Genomic DNA, 25991 nt, shown 5'->3' with positions numbered 1-25991 from the left:
GATTTTAACAAGCAATTATTAAAATTTACTATATCTGTAAATACAAGGTATACAAGCTGATCTTAAAAGCATAATGAAAGCACTACCTCTTACAAATTTGTAACTATAATATTGACTATTAATTTTAAAACAGTATATGTACATGTAAATAATTTTTTTTCTTGCTCAAAAGATGTCCTCACAGCCCAGCCAGTGTGGTTCAGTGGTCAAGCGTCAACCCATGCACCAAAAAGGTCTCTGGGCCCTGGCTGGTTTGGCTCAGCGGTTAGAGTGTCAGCCTGCGGTCCAGAGAGATCCGAGTTTGGTTCCCGCTAAGGGCACGTACCTTGGTTGCAGTTTGTCCCTGGCCCTGGTTGGTCATGCAGGTGACAACCACTCAATGTGTCCCTTTCACATTGATGTTTCTCTCTCTCTCTCTCCCTTCCTCGCTCTCCCTCCCACTCTATCTGAACAAAAAATGGAAAAAAAATGTCCTCGGGTGAAGATAAAAAAATAAAAAGATTTGCAAAAAGGTCGCTGGTTTAATTCCCAGTCAGGGCACATGCCCAGGTTGTGGGCTTGATCCCCAGTGGGGGCATGCAGGAGGTGGCCAATCAATATTCTCTCTCATTGATATTTCTCTCTCTCTCTGAAATCAATAAAGAAAAATAATTTTTTTAAAAAAGATGTCCTCACAGACACCAATAATTTGGGTCATTTTAATATTTCCCACTTTTGGGTAAAATAATACAGATCCACTCGTATTTTTAAAATTTCACACAATAAGCATATATAAGTTTGATCCAGAAAAGACATGTAATAGGATATAAAAATGAGTTAACCAAAATACTGAATGTACTCTCTCAAAATACCTTTAGTACTAATAATACCTAACTATTCTGTCTCTAATTACTAAGTGATTAGCATCAGAACAGTTATAAAAAGAATTTATGGGAAAGTCTGATATAAACTGAACAATTATTTTTTTTCAGGTAAACACTACATACAAAAATAGGCCAATCTAATCTCTAGTATTAGAAGCCAGGTTAGGGGTTACTCTGTCAAATAGACATCTGCTACTACATTTAAAATGTATAAAGATACTAGTGTAATTAATGAATTACAAACTAATTTCAATATACAGATAAATGCAAAGTTGCTTTTTACCATAATCAGTAGATGCTAAAGTAGCAAACTAAGTATCGACATTTTCTGATCACTTACCCAATGACAAGCATTACGCTAAGCATTTTAGATACAGTTTTATTCCTTCACAATGACCCAACGAGGAGAGTATTTTATTACCCCATTTCATAGCTGAGGAAGGCAATAAAGAAAGAGTGTAAACAATTTCTCCAGGGCACATTATGAACAGACTCAGAGTGGAACACCTCGGTCTTTGATTACAAGAACCACTTTGAGCCACCACACTGCGATGCTGAAAAGAACTGTCATTGAAGGGGAAACCTGCAATATTATGTGAAGGCTTAGAAGGGTAGTCAGTACTCAAAATAGCTGGAAGCAGTGCTGTTAGACCTGAGGCAGCCATTTCTCTTTCACAAGGCCTCCAGGCTTAGGATCCCTGCTTTAATTGGAAAGCACGTGGAGTACACAGGACAGGTCTCCTCTTCATGTTAGCTGGGCCATAGGTAGCCCAACAACATAAAATAAATCAAATTTAGCCTTCCACCAGGAAGTTCTGCCCTTCATGTGGGCAGAGTGACCTGCGTCTGGTAATTAAGTCAGGCAAGGGCAGAAAGTGTGTTGGCTTAGCGATTCTCCTTGCGCTGTCCAGGAGCCTCTCGACGGAGGGAGACACTGGCGGTTTTCCCAAGTTCAAACAGTCAGAGAAATTCAGAGGTAAAAGAAGTTTAGAAGTTCTCCATTCAGTTCTGATCTTTTAACGCCTCAAATTAGGTTACAATTCAGCAAAGTGCCACAACTCCCTCGAAGGAGTGCCAGGTTAGGCCACGGGAGAAGAGGAGGGAAGAGAATTCACTGCGGCTTGGCTGCCAAGCAGGATTCAGTGCAGACACCTAGCGACACACCTGGACAGGCTCGGACCGAGGCAGAAATCCCGGAGCCTCCATCCCGCCCCCTTTTTATATATGGGGAAACTGAAGCAAAGAGTGGGTTGATTATGGCTAAAAAGGTTATTAGTGGCACATTGGCATGTGATCCCAAAGAAGCTTCTAAAAAACTGAAAAAGGATTTTTGAATGTATTGAATAGAAGATACAGTTCTTAATGCCTTAAGTCATAACCTCCTGGGGCCTCAGCTTCTCTCTGGTTAAGCTGAAGGATCTGGACTAGATCAAGATTCCTCCACCTGAGCCGGATGGCTCTTTGCTTAGGGTCTGTCCTGTGCACTGTGGAACGATGGCCGCAACCTGGCCACCAGCACCGGTGGCAGCAAGCAGCCCCATTTTGCCACAGAGGCCTCCTCAGCTCTAACAGATTGGGGTTCTGGGGATACTTTCAAGCTTTTATCAGTAACAGCCTTTGACTAACTTATCAAAACCTGGAATTCTAAGTTTCTTTGGGAATGAATACGAGACTGAAGGTAGGTAGCGCGTCCCTGCAAAGGCAAGGGCTGCACTGTGGCAGCAGAGCTTGAACCTTGGCTTGCAAGCCCCTAGCGTGGCAGTAATTCTTTGCAACCTCTTCTCAGATGGCCAGCCCACAAATCGCTGAAGTATTACTACTGGGACTGTCTTCTAAGACAGAGAGATTTATGACCACATCTTCATCTTTTCTAGCTCTTTTCTGGCAGCTAATGACTTCATCTAAAAATGCTTCCTCTCTTCGATTTCTCGTGTTCCCTCCGTGTGAAGCCTTCATGAGCTGCTCTGGCTTTCGGAGCCTTGTTTTGGATTCTCTCTCTGCTTCCTGGCATCACGCTCTCATTCATTCTTATTTATGTCACTGACAACTTGGATGATGGAAACCTTCTCATCACCTGCAGACATCAGCTTCCACGTTCCCCTGAGTGATGGTGCACACAGGCACTTCCCAGTAAACAAAGTCAGAGCTCAACTCAGCTCCCTAGTGACAAAGGTGCATGCGTCCAGCAATAAAATAGGCTTTAAATTTAAAGTGGTTGGAATGAGGGCACTGAAACTGGAAGGGAGCTCCCCATACAGGGGGTCTCTCAATTGGAGATAATGAGTTCCTATGAAGTCAGTCAAGTTATCAGAAGTGTTTGTAGGATGCTTCTAAGTTCTTGCTTTATCACTGGGCATTACGTGTTATTATTATTATTATTATTATTATACAAATAATACATGCTTTTGCTTTTTAAAAGAGGAAAAAAATAAACAAAACAAAACAGGGATATGCCTAACAAATAGGGTCACATCATATGCTGCATCTTGGATTTTTTTCAATTTATATTGTAAGCATCTCCATATCTCTAATTCTTTTTAATGACAATAGAGTAATCCATTGAAAACATTACACATTTTTAACAAGTCTTTTCTGATGAATGTGAAAGTTGTATACTGTGTTTCATATGCTAGTGCCGAGGTGAACAGCCTTACCTGTATATCTGAAGCATCATTCATAAAAGAAGAAATAATGGGAGAAAGAATATGTCTATTCAAAACTTTGGTAGATATTGCCAAATTGTTTTTGAAAGTGGTTGCAACAATTTATACTCTTCCAGGGGCCATTTTGAAGGGTTTTGTTTCAGACTTCTGAGACAAAGTAAATTGCGGGTTATGGGAACGACATAAATTGAATTTTTTCTACCCTGATACTTTCATTCTGTGTTCTCCCTCCAGCTTTAATATCTCTTATGCTACATACAGCGAAGTTGCACTTAACCACCAAAAGTAGTTCTGAAGTCGGTGTCTATGAAGGAAAACCTATGTAGTCAAATTACCTTTGCAAACATCTTTAAACGCTCACAAAGTACATAGTGTATAGATTTGTGTCAGCCAATTTGTACATTAATTATGTATTCAGAAATGATCAATGTAAAGTCCAATGCAAATCAAGCAAATATATGCAAAATAGAATTCCACAGATATTCTTCAAGATAAATTATTTTCAGTTCAAGGAGATGCTGGCCCTATAAAGGAACTCAAGAATGTAGAATTACTGACGTAAACAAATAATTCAATTTTCTATCCTGTATTATCTAGCTGCCTGCAGAAAACAAAAGTAATGCCAGTGATTCAAAAGAATGTCTTGAAGAAAGGAACACATTATAGAGATGTGAGCTGGGTTAGGGAACAGAATGGGAATGCTAACGTCCCCAGAGTCTGGACATAGTGGGAAATGGTTACTGTGCCTGGGGTTTAAGGATAAATGGGAGGAAACGGTGTGCTCAGTGCCCAGTGCCTGGCGAGAGCTGCTATGGTGACTGACAGAAGCTGTGAACCACAGAGACAGCTGCACACACTGAAGCAGGGAGTGAGAAGAGAGAGTCTGAATGACCTCCTTTCCCTTCTGCCAGCTGACCTCCTGCAAACTGGACCAGAAGCCAAAGGAAGCGAAAGAGACTGGACACAGTAACAGAGGTCAGCCTCCGGGGGCAGAGAGCAAGCCAGAGAAGTCCATTCAGGGCAAAAGCTCACTGAATGAATTGGCAAGAGGAATCGCTGGCACTATTTAAATCTCTCCTCTCTCTCTCTCAATCTCTCTCCCCACAGCCCACCCCCCATAGAGTTGAACTAATTCAATGACCCTATATGAGACTCAACTGTATATAACAGGGTTTTACTAAAGAGCTCATTCCTGTTGGGTGCTTTTCCTAGCCCACAAACTAAACAGTAAAAGGACATATAGGTTCCATGTATTCAAGAAGGTCAGTAGGACAGCATTCATAAAGTTCTGCTAAAAAAAGAAAGAAAAAAAAAAATGACCCAGGAATATCATAGCTGAATTTCAGCTTCTTTTATCTACAAAACAAGGGGATTGAATTGTGTTGGGAGTTCTCCATCCCAGCTGGCCTTCAGAAACGTAGGGAATCCTACTGACAACACATATCCCCAGGTCCATTAAATGAGAACCCTCAGGAGTGAGATACCAGAACCTCTGTATATAACATTCACCCAGGCGATGCTGGCATGCATCCAGGATTGGAATTAACTGTACTCAATGATCTGCGAGATCCATCTCAGCTCCAAAATCCCAAGGCAATAAGATATAGTTAAAAACATGATCTAGTCCAGCTGGTGTGGCTCAGTGGTTGAGCATCAACCCGTGCACCGAGAGGTTGCTGGTTTGATTCCCAGTCAGGGCACATGCCCAGGTTGTGGGCCTGATCCCCAGTGGGGGCCATGGCAATGTTCTCTCATTGATGTTTCTATCTCTCTCTCCCTCTCCTTTCCTCTCCCTCTAAAATCGTTAAAGGAAAAAACAAACAAACAAAAAAACATGATCTAAAAAAATCACTTTTCTTATCATCCAATAAATAATATTAGGAATAAAGATATAGCCAATGCAATGCTGTCTCTCTAACCTCACTCAAAAAATGTTTTAAGTTTCTTCTTTTTCTACTTTTTGCATTTACAGATTTTCATTCTAATATTGATAAATAGAAGTACATCAAGTATTTTTTTTCTTATTTATTTATTTTTATCCTCACCTGAGGACATTTTCGCATTTATCTTCTGATAGAGTGAGAGGGAGAGAGTGGGGGAAAGAGAGAGAAAAAACATTGATGTGAGAGAGACACACCGAGTGGCTGCCACCCACATGACCCCAACCAGGTCCAGGGACAAACTGCAACCGAGGTACATGCCCTTAGCGGGGACCGAACCTGGGACTCTTCGGTCCGCAGGCCGACGCTCTCACTGCTGAGCCAAACTGGCCAGGGCACATCGAGTATTTTGCAATTTGTGTTTCTTGCGGTAAATTAGGTCATGAGCTCTGAGGCAATCAGCCTCATTATTCATTGCATCTATGCCTTTATTAAAGAACAGCTTTTTATCAGCTGCACCCTTTCATTGCCACCCAGCACACAGTTTTACAACTGACTGCGTGAGGAGAACCAGTTCTAGGAAGTTCTTCAGCACAATTACTATGTGGTCTGGACAAACAGCTAACCTCCAGGCCCACTTTTCTCAACTGTTAAATGACAGAATTGACCTAAATAATTTAGAAAGCCCTTTTAGCTTAAAAACACATGAATCTAAGAAATGCCACATTAAATCTATGTTTTCCGCTGTCGCAATTTAAAGAACATCCTCTGTGCGAAAGGGAGTATTACAATAAACAGCTAAGAGGTATCTGCACTGCAGACCTGAGGAATCAGCCCCTAATACCGTGGGGAAGCCCAGGAGGTGGGCAAAGTTTCTTTGGAGTGTCAGCTTCTAGACCTGTCCAAGCAGCCCTCATACTTATTGTCTGTAATCAAAGGAGCATTTTCTTATCAATTTGATTTGATTTACCTTGACTTGGAAATGACTTCCTGCCCCACAAACTGCTATCCTTTCTAAATCATTTATACTCACACTGAGCAACGCCAGAGAAATCAAAGCCACCAACGAAATTAAATTACAGTGATAGTTGAATACTCATAACTTACTACTCCTCAGCACAAAGCTGACCATGAACTGTAAATTAGATTTATCTTCTCCTTTTATAATCTTCCTCAGTCTTTAAGACAGAGAGTCTTTTCCATAAGAAAAGGAGGTCCTCCTAATTAATAATCCACCAACTATTTAAACTGTAAGCAGAACAATGTTACCTAAGCAGAAGACAATAAGGACCAAGCAACCATGTGCTAAGAAGTCAGTGTTGTAACAAACAAAATGTATGAGGAAGTTCATCAGTGATCTGCAAAAATTGGTTTTAATAATAATGTGACCATGTTACCATACTTGATAATGTGCTTGACGGTGGTTACAGTTCATTTTATGCAGCCAGTGCGAAGTTTTACTATATTTGATCCTTATTTCTATAGTGTCTATAAATGAAATCCATTCCCCCAGTGACCTGTGCTGTTAGGGCACTAAACACACATGCCCATTCACACAGGCAAGTACACACGTGTGCCCCTTCCCAAATATTTGAACATAAAAATTTCTCTGGTTCTTTTCATTTCCCTCTATCAGTCTTTCCAACTCCATCTCAAAATACAGACACTTCAAATTGTTCAAATATAGTTTTATTCAAGCCTAGCCTTACGTGTGCTCAGTTGCTAAGATGATGTAATTTTAGGATGTCTGGAAAGTCCTGTCATCCAAAAGCTATACCATCCCACCCCCCGCTTGCCAATGCCTAAAATGCTTTTATCAGCAGGAAAAACCTGTCAGTGTATAATGGAAGAAGAAAAGAATAAAAATGCAAACATCCCCAGGAGATACAGCTTATTAACTGAAAATCAATTACAATAAATATCAGAGTCATTCTGCAAAGCAATGTCGGAAAGGGCAGGGGAGGATGAAGCAGAGAACAGGTGGCTACAGGACACGTAATAACCAGAAGACATAGCACTGCCTGTCCAGGAGACTGGGGTCGGGGCGTGGAGCTTAGGGGGTAAGGAGAGTATGATGGAAGCTCCATTTACTTCTACACATTTACTTCTTTGCCTTTATGCTTTTCAACATAAACAGAAGTGTTTTTGCTCACTTACTACATCACTAACAAGAATTTCTAACCCAATTAACCTCACTGTCAGAGATCATTTCTAAGGCCTCTTAAACCTAGGCGTTCTGATTGTAATTAGTGAGACCCTTTAGGGGCAGATAGCCCTGGATGGTGTGGCTCAGATGGTTGGGCTTCATCCCATGCACAGAAAGGTTGCTGGTTTGATTCCCAGTCCGGGCACATGCCCAGGTTGTGGGCTCATTCCCCGGTGGAGGGCATGCAGGAGGCAGCCAACTGATGTTATGCTCTCACATCCATGTTTCTCTCTCTCCCTTCCTCTCTCTCAAAAAATCAATAAATTATTCTTTTTTAAAAAAAGTGCTGAATGTCAATAAAATTTTAAAAAACCAAAAAAAGAAAAAAAAAATATTCAAACCCCGGTTCTGCTTAAGGAGAGCCAGCCAGGTGAGTGGTGTTCAGCTTATTGGCCTCCGGCTTTGTTATGTCATTTGTAAAATGACTATTAATAATAATGACCTCAGGTCTTAGTTGGGGCTCCCCTGAAAGCAGAGGCTGGACAAAGACATGAAAACAAATAGTTTTTTTGGGGAGGTGGTACCTGGAAGCAGGAATGAGGAGCAGGAAGAATAAGACAGAGAAGGAGAGGAAGCCAGTGAGGGGCTCACCACTGAGGCTTCCACTACAGACAAAGGGGCCTTTACTCAGCGGGGACCTCAGCTTGTGGAAGCTGCCCCACTGCTCTAATGACCACTGAATGCATGCCCCTGGCTGGGGGATGCTGAGGAAAGTCCCTAAACATGAGGGCACCAGGAGGGAGAAACCTGGAAGGAGGAGGGTGCCTGGTTAGGTGCAAGGCTGTCCGTGAAAGCAGAGGCCGAGGTCCCATGCTGTGTCCATCTCTAGGCAGAGGAGGGCTCAGGAGGGTGTGTAGAGGTGTAAGTTGTAAAATGCACGCAAAGTACTCGCCTCTGTCATGTAGTTTGGGTTGAATAAATATTATTATTGTGAACAATATGCCCCTGTTTATCTTCTAAACTTAGTAGTCGTAATAATTATATCTATGAATTCAATAATCATTAATTAATAATAGTAATTGTCATTAGTCATCCGGTTAGAAATGATCTTTTCGTTGTCTTCTCATCTAATTATAACTGTGTTGTCCTTTACAGAATTATACATCTTAGGTAAGTGCTAATAAATATCTTTAAATGAATAATCCCATGATAATAATATTTAATAATAATAAAAAGCCACAATGTCTCTCACAATACTTAACTCGAGAAATAATTCTGAATTGAACCAGACTGCCACCTATCAATGAAAGGATTCCTGTCTTTGCAGCTTTTGTTCTCTCCCTTTCTATGGCCCTAATCTTGAGCTCATCACACTGCGAGTAATCAATAAATGAGGGACTTATCTGGGTCTCCATGCTGAAACTGCCCCGAGGCAAAGCAGTTAACAAGCCAGAGAGTTCAGGCAGTTGCATGTTTTTGTGTTTCATGAAAACATCAATAACTGTAGCTATTAATACTATGCAGAGCAGCGTGTGCCAAGCTGCCTGTGCCCAAAGTCTTTCAAGACTTCAAACCACAAAAATAATCACATAATTGGTTATTTCCCAAAGTGCATTCTGGGTGGTTATTTTAGTTCAGTTAAGAAATATATAGCAAGGTAATTGTAGCATTTGCCATCTGGCTCACATTTTTCAGAAATAGTTTAAGATCAAAGGAAGAAGTCTTTATATATTTTAGGTAGGTTGGCTTCCTGCATACTTGTTTGGAGGAAAACTTTTCTTATTTTTATTTATTTTATCATTGAGAGATACTATTGTTATTTACATTTTGTCGGTGAGGAAACTGAGCCACCGAGAAACTAAACAACTTACTTAAGATCTTACAACTTGTAGGCCAACTCTAGAGCCATGCTCTTACCCATGATGCTCAGGCGTCTCCTTGCTGGTCACTGATGGGCACTAGGTGAGGTGCCCAGGGTACAGGGCACACAGTACCAGGAACTGACTCCAGGAGCTTACTGACTAGTGAGGGAGGCAGCAAGGCATTTTCAGTGCAATACTCACTGCTTAGTTGGACCTCTTCCTATAAGTACTACAAAGATATTTTTAACCGTTTTGTGTATTTGTATGAATCTCTAGATACAGAGGGATAATAGATTGGAGGAATAGAGCAATGGGGGAGCAGGTCAAAGAGACAGGAAGACTAGTTAGAAAGTTCTAGCAATAGTCCAGTCATCTCTAACCTCCAAATTATAATATTCTTTCTTAATACTTTGTATTTACTTCTACAGCAGTTATCAACATTCAGGATATTTGTGTATTTTTTAAAATTTAAATTCATCTCACCTACTTAACAAAGACAAAGAGCTAATAAGATTTGTTCCTATTATATCCCAGTTGCCCAGCCAGGCACTGGATATTTATGGAAGAACGAGTAAAGTAGTGAGTGAATTAATGACCAAAAGAATAAATGCATATAATAGACTAAGTTTGAGGAAGGGAAGTTAGCCCAAAGACACTGATCTTGGAAAATCAGTACAAGAACTCCAGTCAATGGAGCAAAATAAATCACTCCAGAAACAGTGACAGAAAAAGAGCACTTAGGATCTAGCTTTTCTTAATGTGATCCATGGATCATCCTACATTGAAGTCAACTGGAGACTGGATTGAGGAATTTATATGTTTTAACAAGAACTCCCCAATGATGATCCTATATTCTAAAATCTGAGAACCACTAACTTGAGAAATCAGCAGAGATATACTCTTGGCACAGTCCCCAGAGTTTGTATTACAGACCAGGTGTTTGAATGTCCAGAAGAAACAAGCATGAATGTGAGCAAGTAGCTATACCATGTTGTTGTGCAAAGACTACCAAAGTAGGACTTAGAAGTCCTTTGGCTGATACCTGGTCCCATCATGTGCTAATTTTACAGCCTACATAACTACTAGTAATTACCTTGAGGGAACAGAGACTTAGGGAGGTTGGCAATAGTCTGTCTCATTGTTGTTTTATGGATTAAGTATATGTAATAATTCACTTTTAAAAATATTAAAATTGCTTTATATGTTTAGAAAAACAAAGGGAATGTTGACCACCATGGACATTTCCTATTGGTTTTCCTCAGGTAGTAAAAGACCACTCTGTTACTCATGAGGTGAATTCACATTTTTGGTGTATGTGAATGTCCATGAGATTGTGTGTCTTTAAAATCACTGAAAATCAAATAGAAAACTAAAACCAAGAGCTTTCCACAAGACATCACTAAGTATCAGAAGGGGCATTAACAAAAGGGGAAGCTTAACCTACATCTCTGAAAAATAAGGACATATTCAATCTGTCATTTCTTGTTGCCATTATTATATACTCAACAATTTCTTTTATCGCAAGTTACACAGCAATGACACCCAGATGATCATGTTGCCTGTAAAAATATCAACTAAAATAAGAGGATGGTCTGTTAGCTGGAGTGCTAGCTTATAATTCTGGAGAATAGCTTGAGACTGTAGCTCTGCTGACAAAATGGTGCTGTCGGGTAAATAAACATTTTGACAACTCAGGTCTCAATCTTGTAAGTTGAATATCCATAATGAATTTCTGAAATCTTGAACTAGGCTGCAGTGAGTAAGCACATAGACTCTGGGAATAAAATGCCTAATTCTGAGTCCTGGTTCTTCCACTTCCTGGCTTCCCCCCCCCCTTGCTTAAGTAAGTTACAGTGAATCTGTTTCTCATCTAGAAAATGGGTATAATAATAGAGTTATTGTGAGAATTACCTGACTTAATATAGTGTAAAATATTTAAACCAGCCACTTAACAAAGGACTCAATAAAGGTTGCCCACCCTTCAGCTACCTACCTTACAAGGTCCTTAAGAAACTGTGTGTGTTGTGTCAATACTACATTCAAAAAATGCCCACACAAACATCACATTTTATATTTCAAAATGAGAGCTATCCTTTTTAGAGACATAATCATGGTTGAATTGGGGAAGAACTGAGGAATCAGTTGAAGGCAGTGAACATAGATGAAGGGAGTAGGGAGAGACACATTTATTCATTTAGAGTGATGTTGCTCTAACTATCTTTGGGAGCCATTAGGATTGCTGACAGAGTCACATCACAGTTTAAATCTAGCAAATGTCAGCCATTTTTATTTACTGAGGGTTTCTTTTATTTGGGGAAGTAGCTGAGAGGCAGGGTGGGCCAAGTTTGATAAATGAGGTAGTTGGTAACATTCCACAGCATACTTTCACTTTTAAAAAAGGAGGAGGAAGAAAAAAAGTATACCATGGGTTGAAATAAGCCATGGGGATGCCCTCGCTGCATGGTTTGTTGGAGTGCCAACCCACTCATCAGAGGGCTGTGGGTTTGATTTTTGGTTGGGGCACATGCTTAGGTTTCAGGTTCAATCCTCAGTCAGGACACATACGAGAGGCAACTGATTGATGTTTCTCTCTCATATGGATATTTCTCTCTCTCTCCCTCCCCCTCCCCCTCATTCCTCCCTTCCTTTTCCCTTAAAATCAGTAAAAACATGTCTTTGGGTGAGGATTTAAAAACAGAAGAAGAACAAAAAAGCTATGAGGGGCAGTTCATTAAGGCATTTAGTTCGCTCTGGTCTTGTAAGCTATGGAAACAGCCTAAGCCAGTGATTTTCAACCAGTGTGCCACAAGAACTTTTAAAACATGCAATACCTGACTATTTAGTTTGGGGCACTGACCCCTTTTCCATTAGATTGTCAAATCAAAAAATGACAACGGCCAACACAACAATAGCCATCCTTTGTGAATGAATCAAAATTATACCTATTTTTTTTTCTTTTTTTTTTTTTTTTTTTGGTCAAATCCCCCACAGGCAGTTCTAGAGTATACAGAACAAAAAAGACTAAGCCAAAAGTATATGGCTCTGTGCTGCTTTTGAATGCAACATTTTACAAAGGGGTTGTCTTCTACTATTACTACTACTTCCATGCTTGCTTTCAAGAAAGATATAATAATAATACAAACCTCAAACTTGCAAAAACAGATAAAATGTGAAATATGTGGGATGATATTTATAAGCAAAGTAATACACTCAGTGTATTCCTACAGCAGAATCTCTGAGGACTTTTGAAATAGATTTCTTTTCTCTCTCTCTTTATTGATTTTAGAGAGAGAGATAGAAACATCGATGAGAGAGAACATCAATTGGCCGCCTCTTGCATGTCCCCCACTGGGGATCAGGCCCAGAACCTGGGCATGTGACCTGACCAGGAATTGAACCGGTGACCTCTTGGTACATGGGTTGATGCTCAACCACTGAGCCACACCAGCTGGGTAAAATAGGTGATTTCTAAAATTTTTAATTTATACATACATTTTAAGGAAGTTGTAGACCCCATCACTTCTGACCTGTACTCTCTGCAGGTGAGACTCATATACACTCTAAGTTTGAAAAGCATTTCTTGATAGATTTGGGGCATCAAGACCTAAACATTTAGTTAAAATACTTATTTTTCTTAAACATTTAGTCTGGAATTTAAATAAATTTGGTTAGGTTTTTGAAAATGTGTAGGTTATATCATCATAGAAACAATAGTTAGCCTTCTCACAGATGTGATTAAGCCAGGGGGTATGGGGCTAGGGAGTCATCTTTTCACCTTCAATTATGTTTTACTTATTAGACTGTATTACAATATATAATCAAAAGTATCCTTTTAATTGAAAAAATAAAACTAAACTTTATTTGGACTCTAAATATTCTCTGCCTTATATGGAAGTAGATAGCCCAGCAACTTTAGAGAGGAGGCTAGCATTAATTTATCTATTCAACAACTATTTAACAAAGATTTTCTCTTTAATAGATTCTGGGGCAGGCTCTGGCATTATAATAGCAATAGAATGAAAAATTCACTCATTGACTTTGCAATCTAGTCTAGTAGTAGAGATATATAATAATCAAATAATCATATACCTAAATATAAATTTACAATAATGAAATAAAGTACTTAGAACTGACCTAGAATTCATGAGTTCCTAACTCTCCTAAACTGGATTAAATGCATTGACACAGTAATTCTACATCTAGGAATTTATCGTATATACATGCTAATTTTCTTAAAGATAGATGATGTGGTTGCATTGTTTGTGAGTTTGTAAGAAACTTAATTGTTCAATGATAAGGGACTAAGCCAACAAATTATGCAATAAGTATATGGTAGAAATATTAGTGTCAATTAAAAATGTAATAGGTGATAAAATGAGATCTTTTAAATATTTATTACATGAAAAAAAAAAACATATCGCATAACAACATGAATGCATGACAGGTTAACACCAATTATGTTAAAAGGGTGAAAAAGGAGTGCATAGGATTTATGCATGCAGAGAATCTGGAACAAATTATCTTTCTTTGAAGAATAGGAGGAACTGTCTATTTTACTTTTCACTTTGAAATTGTTAGCATTTTGTATTATGTTTTTATTTGTATATGTGTGGTGGTAGTGGTTGCTTTACTTACAAGGACACCTAATTCATCAATTATATACAATTTTGAATAGTAATGGTCATGTGAGTTGCCATTACATGACCATTACAGAATCAAAATGTTCAGTGATGGGATCCTAATAACTTGTAATTTTACACCACTAGTATGGGAACAGAAATTACTATTCTATATAGAGTTCCTTATTTGATTCTAGCAATCACCCAGATTGGGAACCACTAAATATCAACCTCAGGAAAATTTTTACATTATATCCCTTTTAGGAACCAAAATATTTCTACAAGTTCTATAACTATTCAGAAAATAAAATGTATATCATGACAAAAAAATATATATCAGTAGTTTTGTTAATTGCCGATGGCACAGTCGTTTTCAGAACCTACAGAAGCCTGGAAATAGCATTTGAAGATGAAACAAGGTTTTTGTTCTTCTGCTAGGAAAATTTACTTCAAATACATCATCCTTCAAGCAGCTAATTGTACAGTATTAATTGGGCTCTACAAGTCTTAATTTATAAGATGAACCAAAGATTTGAAGTAGAAAAACTAAGGATTAACTATTCCATATTAAAACTTCAGTGCTTTTTATATGATTACTAATTTCTCATGAAAATTCTATAGTTGGAATAAACCTCATGGTTAACAGTAGCCTCCATCTTTAATCATGTTTCCCCAACTCAGAACATGAATATAACAACATTTGAAGGAATGTGCCTACTTGAAATAACCAAAATAACTATCCATTTCACTCCAGATCCATCCCTTACCAGCTGTACAACATTAAGTTACATAAATTTGCAGCATCTCAGTTCACTCACCTGTAAAATGAGATACTGATGGAATTAAATTCAGAGTGGTTTTGTAAGAAGTAAAAGAATAAAACAGCCCTGGCCGGTTTGGCTCAGCGGTTAGAGCATCGGCCTGTGCTCCAGAGAGACCCGGGTTCAGTTCCCGCTAAGGGCATGTACCTCGGTTGCAGTTTGTCCCCGGCCCTGGTTGGTTGTGCGGGTGGCGACCACTCGATGTGTCCCTTTCATATCGATGTTTCTCTCTCTCTCTCCCTTCCTCTCTCTCCCTCCCATTCTACCTGAACAAAAAATGGAAAAATGTCCTCGGGTGAGGATATTAAAAAAAAAAAAAAAAGAATAAAACAGATAAACTGTTTGGGAAATCCCTGGTATATAGTAGTAATCAATAATAAGCTTTTATCTCTAATTATACTTTTGACCTCTCAAGATATAAAGTCATAGATTTGATGATTTAAGGCCACAATTTGGACCTGCCTTTGACTTTGAAGCTTGTGCCTTTTGTTTAGTATCCTGTCTCCCTTGATTATCTCAGTGCTAGCTCTGGATAAAGCATTGGTCTAGGCACAGGACATATGAAGACAAGACCTCTCCTCTAGATTAGAGTTCAGTAAATAAAATAAGAAATGTGCATTAATTGTTATTATATAAGGTAAAAAACCATGATTTCAGAGGGAGTAACAGTTAATTCCAGTTGATAGGTGGTATAGGACGGGAGGTGGGGATCAAATAGTAACCACCATGGTAGGGGGTTCAGGTCAGCTACACAAAAGGTCCTACTCAGCAGGGTCTGGCCATAAGGAAAGAATATGACCTCATAGAGTTTCTGGCTGCACACACTCTAAGTCTATTTCCCCACAGGCATGCTGTTCGAGGTAAAGTTTCTCAGAAATATTAGCACCAAACATCTCTGTATCTAAACACTGAGGTCTTTAAAATGCCTCTCTACCAGGACTCTGAAAATAAGAGTTGAAATAAATAATTCAAATAGATGAGCTTATAATCCCATAAAGCTGTGCCAGCATCCCACATTGTTTACAGCAAGAGCTCTGTGGCCCAACCTTGCCAGTGAGTAGTGGAGAAAAGACAGCACCGCTACCAAATGGTGACTGGATAGTCATGGAGAGAAAAATATGTTGGCATTCACCCAAAGCCCAGTTAGCAGATGGCAATGGGCACAAAATCTATCATGACAATTGGCACTTCACTGGAATGCTATGAGCAAGAAAGGGGACTGAAAAGTGCCCTTTTTTTGGCTGCCCTTTCTCCTGAGGCATATTGGTGGCACAGGAGGGGGACAACTGCTTGGCTGCTGCCAAGGGGAGGTGACATGGCCTTTAAAATTTAGGCTACTGCAGCCTCCTGGGTCGTCAATCTGGTGCCTTTCATGCAACCAGAGAGCATCTTAAAGACGTGTGTCTGATTTCCTCTAGGATAGATGATATCCAACAGATTCCATTCTGAGTTGGCTCACAGGATAACAAGCCCTGTTCCAAGACAGTGAAGGGGGTCTGAGTTTTCTGTAGTCAAGCCTAGTATGTTAAGTAAGTGGCACAAGATTGGTTTACGTATTTTAGAATTCTGAAGCGGCTAGTATGTGGATAACAGTGCATTTGTGTTTTCTAAGCATATGTGCGAGTGGATGGTTAGGTGAAGGGTCATCACCAGCAATACTCTACTTTAGAGGTTTGTTCATTTGGAATTTTTTAAAAGTTGATGAAGATCCTATTTTTTTTTCTGAATCATATGACCTTGTCCTGTTTATACAATTGCCTAACATTTCAGATACCTTAACCAACTGGCATTAACACCTGTATAGATTACATCACAATAGACACACAGACACACACACACACACACACACACACACACACACACACACACACACAGCTTAGTCTTAATATGCCTTTGAGTAGATTTCTCTGAATCCACAGTAGATAAAATACAATGTCAAACTGCTGGCCTGTATTCCAAAAAACTATCAACTAAGTTTTAGTAATAAGGATACCTAACTATTAAAAGTCACTCTGAAATAAAATAGACATTCTTCCAATAGAAACTTTATTTGCTTAAAATTTTGACTACTTTGCATTTTCAAATCAGTTTTAAATATAATTGTGAACTCTACCCTCAAAAAAAAAAAATCACAGCCAATGCAACTCAAGATCCCCTTAACTTATGTTGTTCTATAAATAAATTACATAGAATGTGCAGTTTCATGTAGACAAATTCTTAGAGCAGAGAACTCTAATTGTTACTCCAGTTGTCTTAGCACCTACAGCAGTTTAACAATAAAGGTATCTGATTATGCAATAATCCACTCATATCAACCAGAATATAGCCAGTTTTGAGTAGTGTCTGATCACAACTTTGATCAAGACAAAGAAATCATAATCTGTTACTGGCTGTAAACATTATTATATTATTTCATAATAACAAATAAAACTAGAGTATATAAATATATACCTTTATGAAATATTATTTATAGTAAACAGTTTAATGAAAAATGACAATGTCATAGTCAAGGAAAACATTAAGAATATATAGTTCATTAAAATTGAGATGATATCAAACTATCCCAAAGATATAAAATGATAAGCATGCAAACAAAATAAATGGTAGGGGATTCAGGTAAATGCAGCTGAATATTGGTTGAAATACTAAAACTCAACCTATGTTTTACTTATATGCAGCTACTTTTCTAAAGAGTATGATCTGAAATTGTCCCCCCAAAAAAAATCAAGTAAAATTTTAGGTAAGGTACTCTCCTTTTGTTTCCATAATGGGCAAGAGATTTCTGCTCTACTCCTTAGGAGAAAACTTCTTGACTCTACCCCACTGAGTAGTAGGGTGAACTGGGACGACTCAAGCATGGCCCAGGCGTGTGGCTCTCTTGCACTCCCTTGGCTGTATCAGCTGAACGGAAGGGAGGCCGTGATCCTCACAGGGCTGGTCAAGGTTGGCTGTGCGGCCCAGCTCTTCCTGCGGGCAGGCCCCAAAGTATAAATTTGATGGGACAAGGAATGGGAAATCTGGGAGTCCCTCTTTTCTCATTTTTTAAAATTAATTATACCTTTCTCCCCAACACTGTAAACCTAATAGCACCAAGGAACAGACCTCAGGCTCCCCTCTGATTTCAATCATCCTTTCCTTGATAACTGATGCCACAAAGCTGGTAAATATGAGATGGGTTTTAAGTATAATCCCGACATAGAAATTTTTAACCACAGAGTGTAGGGTTTATTTCAGTATGACCTGTTTGAAAACAAGTTGATTTGAAATCAATCCCAATTTGTTGGGAGAGCTGTCTGATTAGAATAAAATCCTTCTCAGAATAAACATGCAAATTCCTTGCAGTAAATGCTTTCTCCCACAAATAAACAGAACATGTTCTAAAGAAGCATCACCCAATATTAAAACACAATGAGATCATAATGTATCATTTAAACATGAGTACCTCCAGCCAGGATCTTCTCTTCCAATTCTGCCATTTGCTTCTTATAGGCTTTTAAAGCTGCTTCTTTGAAAGAGGGACGGATTCTCTTTGGCTTTGTGATTTCCATGGGCTGTTCAGGTTGTGCAGGGATGTTTTGGTTTTCATCTTCTTTTATTTCCATTTCTGGTAATGTCTCATTTAAGGGTTCCAATCCTCCTTCACTAACCACATCATCTGCCTGCCCATCATAACCCTCATCTTGTGGGGTTTCATAAGGTGTTTCATAAGAAGGGTGATCATATTCCTGCATTGGCTCATCTGTTTCAGTAATACTAGTCCTGTTTTCTAGCTTAGCAAGAACTTGTTCCATCACTTCAACATAATCTGTTTCATTATCTGCCATGGGTTCACTATAGTCCTCCTCATCTTCTGCTTTGTAGTAAAAAGGCTCTGTGCAAAAATCAGAGTCCAGGGTGGTACTTGATTCATTTGCAGTCGATTGGGACAAGGTCCGAAATCTCCCCATTAAGGATGAGCCACTGTCCTCATACCCACTGAGACTCTGTGTGCTTTTGTTCCATACCACTTCCAAGGCTGACTTAGCTCGCTGTAGTGTAGATCCAAATTTTGGGAAGCTGAAAGCCTTATCAGAAAGGTCAATGCTTAACCGACTATGCCAAGATTTGGGTGGGGCATCCTCCGAATCATCACTTTGCAATTCACTTTGACTTCGATACATTATGGACAATTGGTTTTGATTTTGGTAAAACTCATTAGAATTAGCTTCCTGATAAGGACCATATTGGCCAACCCACTGACCTTGCGGTTCATTATCCAACCCAGGGCATGGAGAAGAGTTGTCATCTTGGGTTAAATCATAGCTCTCAGAATCATCCTGAAGGTCACTGTGGCACTTTCCCAAGTCTTCTTGGTCTTTACTGTAAACATCTAATTGTTGATCAGATAGACTGTTTGTGTCATAGTCAAAAGCTTCTTGAGTGGATGAATCCAACCCTAAATCATCTCCTTGTTCGACCTGATTCCATTCCTTCCATGGAGAAAGATCCTCGTGTAAAGAGAGCTGAGAATCACTGTAGTGACTTCTGTCTCCAGATGCACATGCCATGCTATTACTCATCCCACTATCCACAGCTCCTGTGCTCCCTTGGCCACTCTGAACAGCCCCACTCAAAAGTAAATCCTGAGGGCTGTCATACAAGGTAGACATGCCCTCCTGCTTCCTTTGCCAGAGCTCCCGGTCTGAAGATGACAGGAGGGAGCTTCCATTAGTTCTGGTGAAAAACTGATTGTCTGAAAAGTCCTCTGAGTAAGACTGGCACAGTTTGGAAAAATCTGATTCAGAACGACTCAGTTTTGCAGTAAAAAAATCGCTCTGTGAATGCCAGAGAGGCGTTGCATCTCCATAATGGGTTGTGGTTTGTTTTTCCAAGGTACCTGATTCTGGCACTTGTGAGGACATTTTATCATAATCTGATTTACTTGGAATTCTACTGCTACTAGCAGTTTTATTTTTGGCTCTAGCACTGTGTGATTTTGAACTTGACTTGGAAGTACTTCCCTTTGTTGGAAAGTCTGACTTGGAAAGCACAGCATAACTGTTTCTATTGAGATCAGATTCTAGCTCTCTATCACTGTCATCGAGTAACTGCCAATTATTCTTCTTGATTTGGGGCTCTGGAGTAGACAGCTTTATATCCATGCTCTCATATGTCTGGGAGGATGGTATCCCTTTCTCTTTTCTTTCTCTGATATCATGAGTAAGAATATCCGTTGAGATTCCGATACCTGTTCCTTTGAGTTTATATGATTTTTTTAAGACAGAATCCCTTTGCTTAGGAGTTTCAAAGTACACCAGTATGGGTCGAGGCTTTGAATTTGGGCAGTCCCTTTGGTGTCCTATTCTCTGAGCAAATTCAATTTTAATAACATTTGGTGCATCTGAAAAACCCATTTTATCTATTAGAATTTGGTACACCACAATTTCGACATATTCAAATCTTTCTTCAGGCACATTTAAAAATCTCAGGCTTGCCTTACTACCCATATGACCTAAGTGCTTAATATAATCATGAATGTCTCTGGTTTCTCTCCGAGACTGGACGAACCCTGTACGTAGCTGTTCAATTTCACTTTGCACAACCTCCACACTGCTGGAGATCTCATCGATGGAGTGCTTGAGAGCATTGACATGCCCTCGTAGCTCAGAAAGTTCGGTCTCGATCTGACTTATTCCCTGAAGTTCCTTGAAGATCATTTCCATGACATCATGCGTTTGGCTAATACAGCCAGAGGAGCTGAAACCTGGCTCCAGGGTACTTGTCTTTGGATTTCGGGCAGTTCTGTCCAGAGATTTGCTTCTTATTCCCCAGGTTTTCTTCATTGTGCTCAACTCAGAATCTGAGGAGACACAGTCTTGACTCTTTTTCCATTTCCTCAGTTTGCGTAAAGCTCCTAGTTTTAAGCTATGCAGAGTGCGTTCCCCATCAGAGCTTCCCTCAGAAGGAGCCAGGCTGCTTGAACTCTTTCTGTTGCGTTTAACTGGCATCTTGAGTGTTGCCTGTGCCTGGTTTTCTGCACTACTCCTTAGTTCACTGAGTGATTCCGAGCAGGAACTCTCGATGGAAGATAACTCTGGAAGAAGATCTTCATTATCACTGTTGGCTACATTAATGTTCTTTTGTAAGCCATTGGCGATAGCTACTCGATAACTGAATGTCGGTGAGAGCGAAAATTCTTTGTTGGCTTCGTCTTCTTCAGTGGATAAGTTGCGAGTGGATGAACACTTTGCAAACTTCTTGACCGTGCTTTTCAAGGTATTAGAAAGTTTGGGGGTTTTGGTCTGGCCAGCAGTAGGAAAATCTTGATCGTTTTTCTGCTGACGATTCTCTTTTTTTTTTGTTGTATTTCCCAATTTCTTTGTAAACATTCCTTTGCAAAGCTTATGAATGTAAGGTAAAATCAGGCTCTTGAAAAGATTAGCCACCATGGGGAGCAATTAGTGCAAGCTTCTCTACTCCAAAAATATAAACAAGGTATCAGGATGAAAATCTGTAAATCCAAGGCAAGCATCACTGTTCAGATGTTCTTTGAATCCCTACCATCGGCAGCAAGGGCAGCCATGGCTCTGCCACAGTGTCAATGTCTCATGAAAACCAGAAGCAAAGCTCCATTTGTGAAAGACACTCCCTCTTGGAGGCGGGGTCTCATCTCCACATGACTTCATGTAGTGTCTAAAAGAAAGCAATGTTAAAATGAGTATCAGAAGTTAATTCTAGACTTATCCCATTTCTAACATTTTCCAAGATATACAATGTGTAAACAATTGCAGAGGGGTGTAGGGTAATAAATGAATTTTAACACACAGTTACTTTTAAAACAATTGTAAAGAAAAATCAATAACAATATCTATGTTAAAATTATATTGTTTCTAAATTATTTATAGGTGGACACAATTGCAATGATAAAAAAGATGATAATGATTATTTAAAAGGGGTTGTGTAAGATGACAAATTTTAAAAGCTATATTAACTGCATGATATTATCATTTTCCCCTTATTTTATTTCCTAAATTGCATTTATTTAGAAACACATAAACATTTGAATTTAAATGTATTTCCCCACCCTAGACATTTAAAATTCATCAAATTAATATTATCCATGCATGTAAGACCTTTTCTTATTCAAGTAATCTTTCACTTTTCTGGGTATTCAATGATGGAGAATTTCTTAAATAATGATTTAAATAATCAAAGTAAGACATATTTCATATGATGAAGCAAATACTAAGAGAAAATGTATCCTTTATAGCCATCAGACTTTTCTCTTTTTTTTTTTTTTAATTGTTTTTTTCTTTGTTGAACTTAGAGAGTGAGGAAGGGAGAGGGAAAGAGAGATAGAAACATCAATGAGAGAGAATATCAATTGGCTGCCTTCTGCATGCTCCCTACTGGGGAATGGGCCCACAACCTGGGCATGTGCCATGACTGGGAATCAAACCAGCAACCCCATTGTTCATGGGTCGATGCTCAACCACTGAACCACACCAGCCAGGCAAATTATTCTCTTTTTTTAAAAAAAATGTATCTTTATTGTTGAAAGTAGTATATATGTCCCCCACTTTTCCCCCATTGATCTCCACCTCCCCATTCCTGCCCTACCCTTGCCTTCATCACACTATTGCCTATGTCCACCAGTTCTGCATATATGCATATGAGTTCTTTGGTTTATCTCTTCCTGTCATTTCTCCCCCCTTTCCTCTAGGTTTTCAATAAAATATAATGGGTTGAAAAGAAATAAGAGGTTATATCAAATTAGGTATTGAAATAACATAAATCCAATTTTAAAAATTTATTTGAAAATGCAAATAATACATTCAAGTTTTGAGAGGATGTGGCATGAGAGAGCAAAGCCATTCTAATCAACCAGGGCAGCCCTGTGGCAGATGGCAGGAAACTCATGCTGGGGTTAGGACCATGAATAGACACAGGGTATCAAACCACAAAAAGAAATTGTGCCACAAATATAATGTTCCTAAAGAGAATCAAGAATTGGTTGGATTTAATTCATCTTATGATAGCAGAGGAAGAGGAAAAGGAGGAGGAGGAGGAAGAGGGAGAGGAGGAGGAGGAGGAGGAGGAGGAGGAGGAAGAAGAGGAAGAGGAAGAAGAAGAAGAGGAAGAAGAAGAAGAAGAAGAAGAAGAAGAAGAAGAAGAAGAAGAAGAAGGAGGAGGAGGAGGAGGAGAAGAGTAGGAGGAGGAAGAGAGGGAGAGAAAGATGGAGAAGGAGAAGGAGGAGTAAAAAGAACAAGAAAAGGAGGTGGAGGAGGAGAAAGTTTATATTAATGTTGCTGGTTTACTAGCACTGTGTGACTTGTATGTGATTTCATTCAAATAAAATCTTGTTAAATTTAACTTACTATTTTATTGTTGAAATAGATCACAGAATAATGGTAACAGCCCAAAGCCTTTGCTGACATTGAACTACATATTTGGGTAAATAAATAATCTATTTAATTATTTAAAGATACATCATAAACTGCATATTGTTTTAGGAGCTGTCTGACTCATTATTAACTCCCTTTAGTTGGAAATCTGCCATTTCACCTCACTCAGGCTCTGCGGGCACCTGGGGAACAGCGCATGCTCTGGCCAGGAGCCCAGCTGCAGGAGAGGCAGGGTGGTGCAAATGAGAAGGGGAGGTGAGAAGATGGGGGAGGGGAAGGGACTGATTTTAAAGAAGCCCATGTCTTCTGGGTTCCATATGTTGTCAGAGACCAGTTCCTCTTGCCTAAAATAATTTTCTGTTCATTACAATTACATGCCTTGATTTGTTTTCTACTAATAAAAAAGTCAAGGTATTGCCTCTTGAGTTAAATTTAAAATAATATTTATTGTACACTTCTGTGACCTCTCCTTGTGGAGAAAAGACTTGGAAAGATAAGTGGCAGTAGGGTAAATAAATTAGTTTAAAACCAACTTTAGTAGAATCAACTGTTCTATTTACTAATCACTCAATCTAAGATCCTGGGTCTCCCAAACCTAAAAACAAATATCTACTTTTTTATTAAATGAAAGCAGTAATTGTGTCAATGCTTCTGACTATTTCATGTCTAGACTTTTTGACTTGCATTACTGATTCAGAAATATTGTTTTCCGTAATAATTGTTGAAAAAACATTTTGAGCAGGAAAATTCAACCCGAACTGAAATCCTGCCTCAAAAAACACAAACCCAAGGGCATGCATCCACTGTTGCACATATTAATTCACTTGCTCTATATTCTAATCACATAAAACAATTTGTTATTCACTAAGGGTTCCATACTCTTTCACATCTCAGTAACTTTTCTGTTCTCCCTACCTAGAATATCAGTCATGCCAGCCCTCCTTGTCTGTAGAAGTTGTGTTTAAACTCCAAAGTCATTTGTCCTGTGATGACTTCACTGACCACCTACACTGAGCTTTTCTGTCTTTGCTCCACTCCCTCAAATCTAGTTCATGGGCAATCAGAATTCTGTAGTTATAATCTCACTTCTGTCTCCGTCTGCTGGACTATGTCCTCTTCAGGGGTAAAAACTATGACTTGTCCAATTTTAGACATTCTGAACCCTGCACACATAATAAGCACTCAAGAAATGTTTACTGGAGAACCGGCTCAAGGGGTACAAAGTTTCAGTTTTGCAAAAGGCCCGTCACCTAGGGCTCTGCTGTACAGCAAAGTGCCTACCGTTAATAATAATATTATGTTGTACACTTAAAGTTTTTGCTAAGAGGGCAGATTTTATGTTACATATTTATATCACAAAATAATAATAAAGCAAGAAGGAAAGACAGGGTGAAACTTTTGGAGATAATGGATATAAGGCATATGTTTACGGCATAGACTATAGTTACGGTTTCACAGATGTATACTTATCTCCAAACTCAATTTAAAAAGTTAAAAGAATTGACCCACAGTCACTTACTAAATATCTTCACTTGGCTGCCCAAAATTAAACTTCATGCAAAACCTAGTCATTTTCTTAATTATTAATCTCAATTAATATCATAATAATTATCTGCTTACTCAAGACGTATACCCAGGACTCATTCGTGGGTATATTCTCGATTGATTTCATTCTAGATTCATATAATCCATCTCATATCTACATCCAAAGTATGTTACCTCATCCCACTAGTAATGCCTTCTCTCTGAACTCTATAATTTCTCATCTGGATTATTACAACTGTATCTTATATGGTCTTCCCAACTCTAACTTGGTCCTTCACTCAAATTATCCTCTCTAAAATTAATTTTTTTCTTTTTTATTTAATTTATTAGGGTTACATTGGCTAATAAAATTATATAGCACTGGTCAAGTAGTTCAGTTGGTTAGAGCATCCATCTGATGTACAGCTGAGGCTGCAGGTTCAATCCCAGTCAGGGCACACGCAAGAAGCAACCAATGGATGCAGAAATGAGTGGAGCAACAGATCTCTGTCTCTCTAAAAATCAATAAATCAAAAAATATATATATATTAAAAAAAAAATGGTTTCAGGTATACAAAAAATTAATACATTCTTTAAAGATGTAAATTGTCCCACGTGAAATACTGTCTGTCTGAGCAGACTCATTTCCTGTTACTGCCACGAGCACATCTCCCAGCCACGTGGAGGTAGGGACAGTCCCGAGTGCCACACTGTTACCTCACAAATGTGCCTTTTTCATGCTGCTCCTTCTGCCTCCATTCCTTTCACGAATATCTTGGTAATATCTATGTATATGTTAGGTGAGATTTAAAGATTTGGGAAAGAGATATTTGAGAGAGATTAAAATACTCGACTAAGTTGTTATAGGTAACCTTAGTAATAATATTTATTAATTACTATGTGCCAAGCACTGTGTATATAATTTTCTAGAATTTATCTTATTTCATTTCACTCCCATAATAATTGTGTGAAATAAATATTATTATCTTCCAGATGAGGAAGCTGAGGTTTCGAGCTTTTAGGAAACTTAAGATCACTCAGTGAACAAGCAGCACAGCCTTGATTCCAAGACCCAGATTTGGACTGCAAGTGTATAAACCCTGAAACTAATATTAGGGTTGAATGGGAAATGAAATCTTTTTTTTTTTGCAGGTATATTATCAAATTCATATTGTTAGAAAGCAACTTGTTATGTCTATAAACCTAGGTACTATGTGCTAAAAGAGATG

General features: G+C 38.8%; 1 protein-coding gene across 2 annotated transcripts in view; it reads right to left on the bottom strand.

The window, feature by feature from the left end:
• UNC13C (unc-13 homolog C) overlaps positions 1 to 25991 on the bottom strand; it is a 561286-nt gene that overhangs the window by 512872 nt on the left and 22423 nt on the right. The window contains exon 2 of one of the 2 annotated variants that reach the window (XM_036264009.1): positions 18297 to 21526. In XM_036264009.1, the coding sequence (XP_036119902.1) occupies positions 18297 to 21282 (2986 nt within the window). In that variant the 5' untranslated portion in view covers positions 21283 to 21526. Of the gene's footprint in view, positions 1 to 18296; positions 21527 to 25991 lie in introns of those variants that run through there. The other variant, XM_036264019.1, reaches the window with a different exon arrangement.

The sequence above is a fragment of the Molossus molossus genome, unplaced genomic scaffold, assembly GCF_014108415.1.
Source record: "Molossus molossus isolate mMolMol1 unplaced genomic scaffold, mMolMol1.p scaffold_m16_p_1, whole genome shotgun sequence".
In the NCBI taxonomy this organism is placed as follows: Eukaryota; Metazoa; Chordata; class Mammalia; order Chiroptera; family Molossidae; genus Molossus; species Molossus molossus.
Note: the sequence above shows the minus strand (reverse complement) of the source record. Positions and strands in the feature narration are given on the sequence as shown.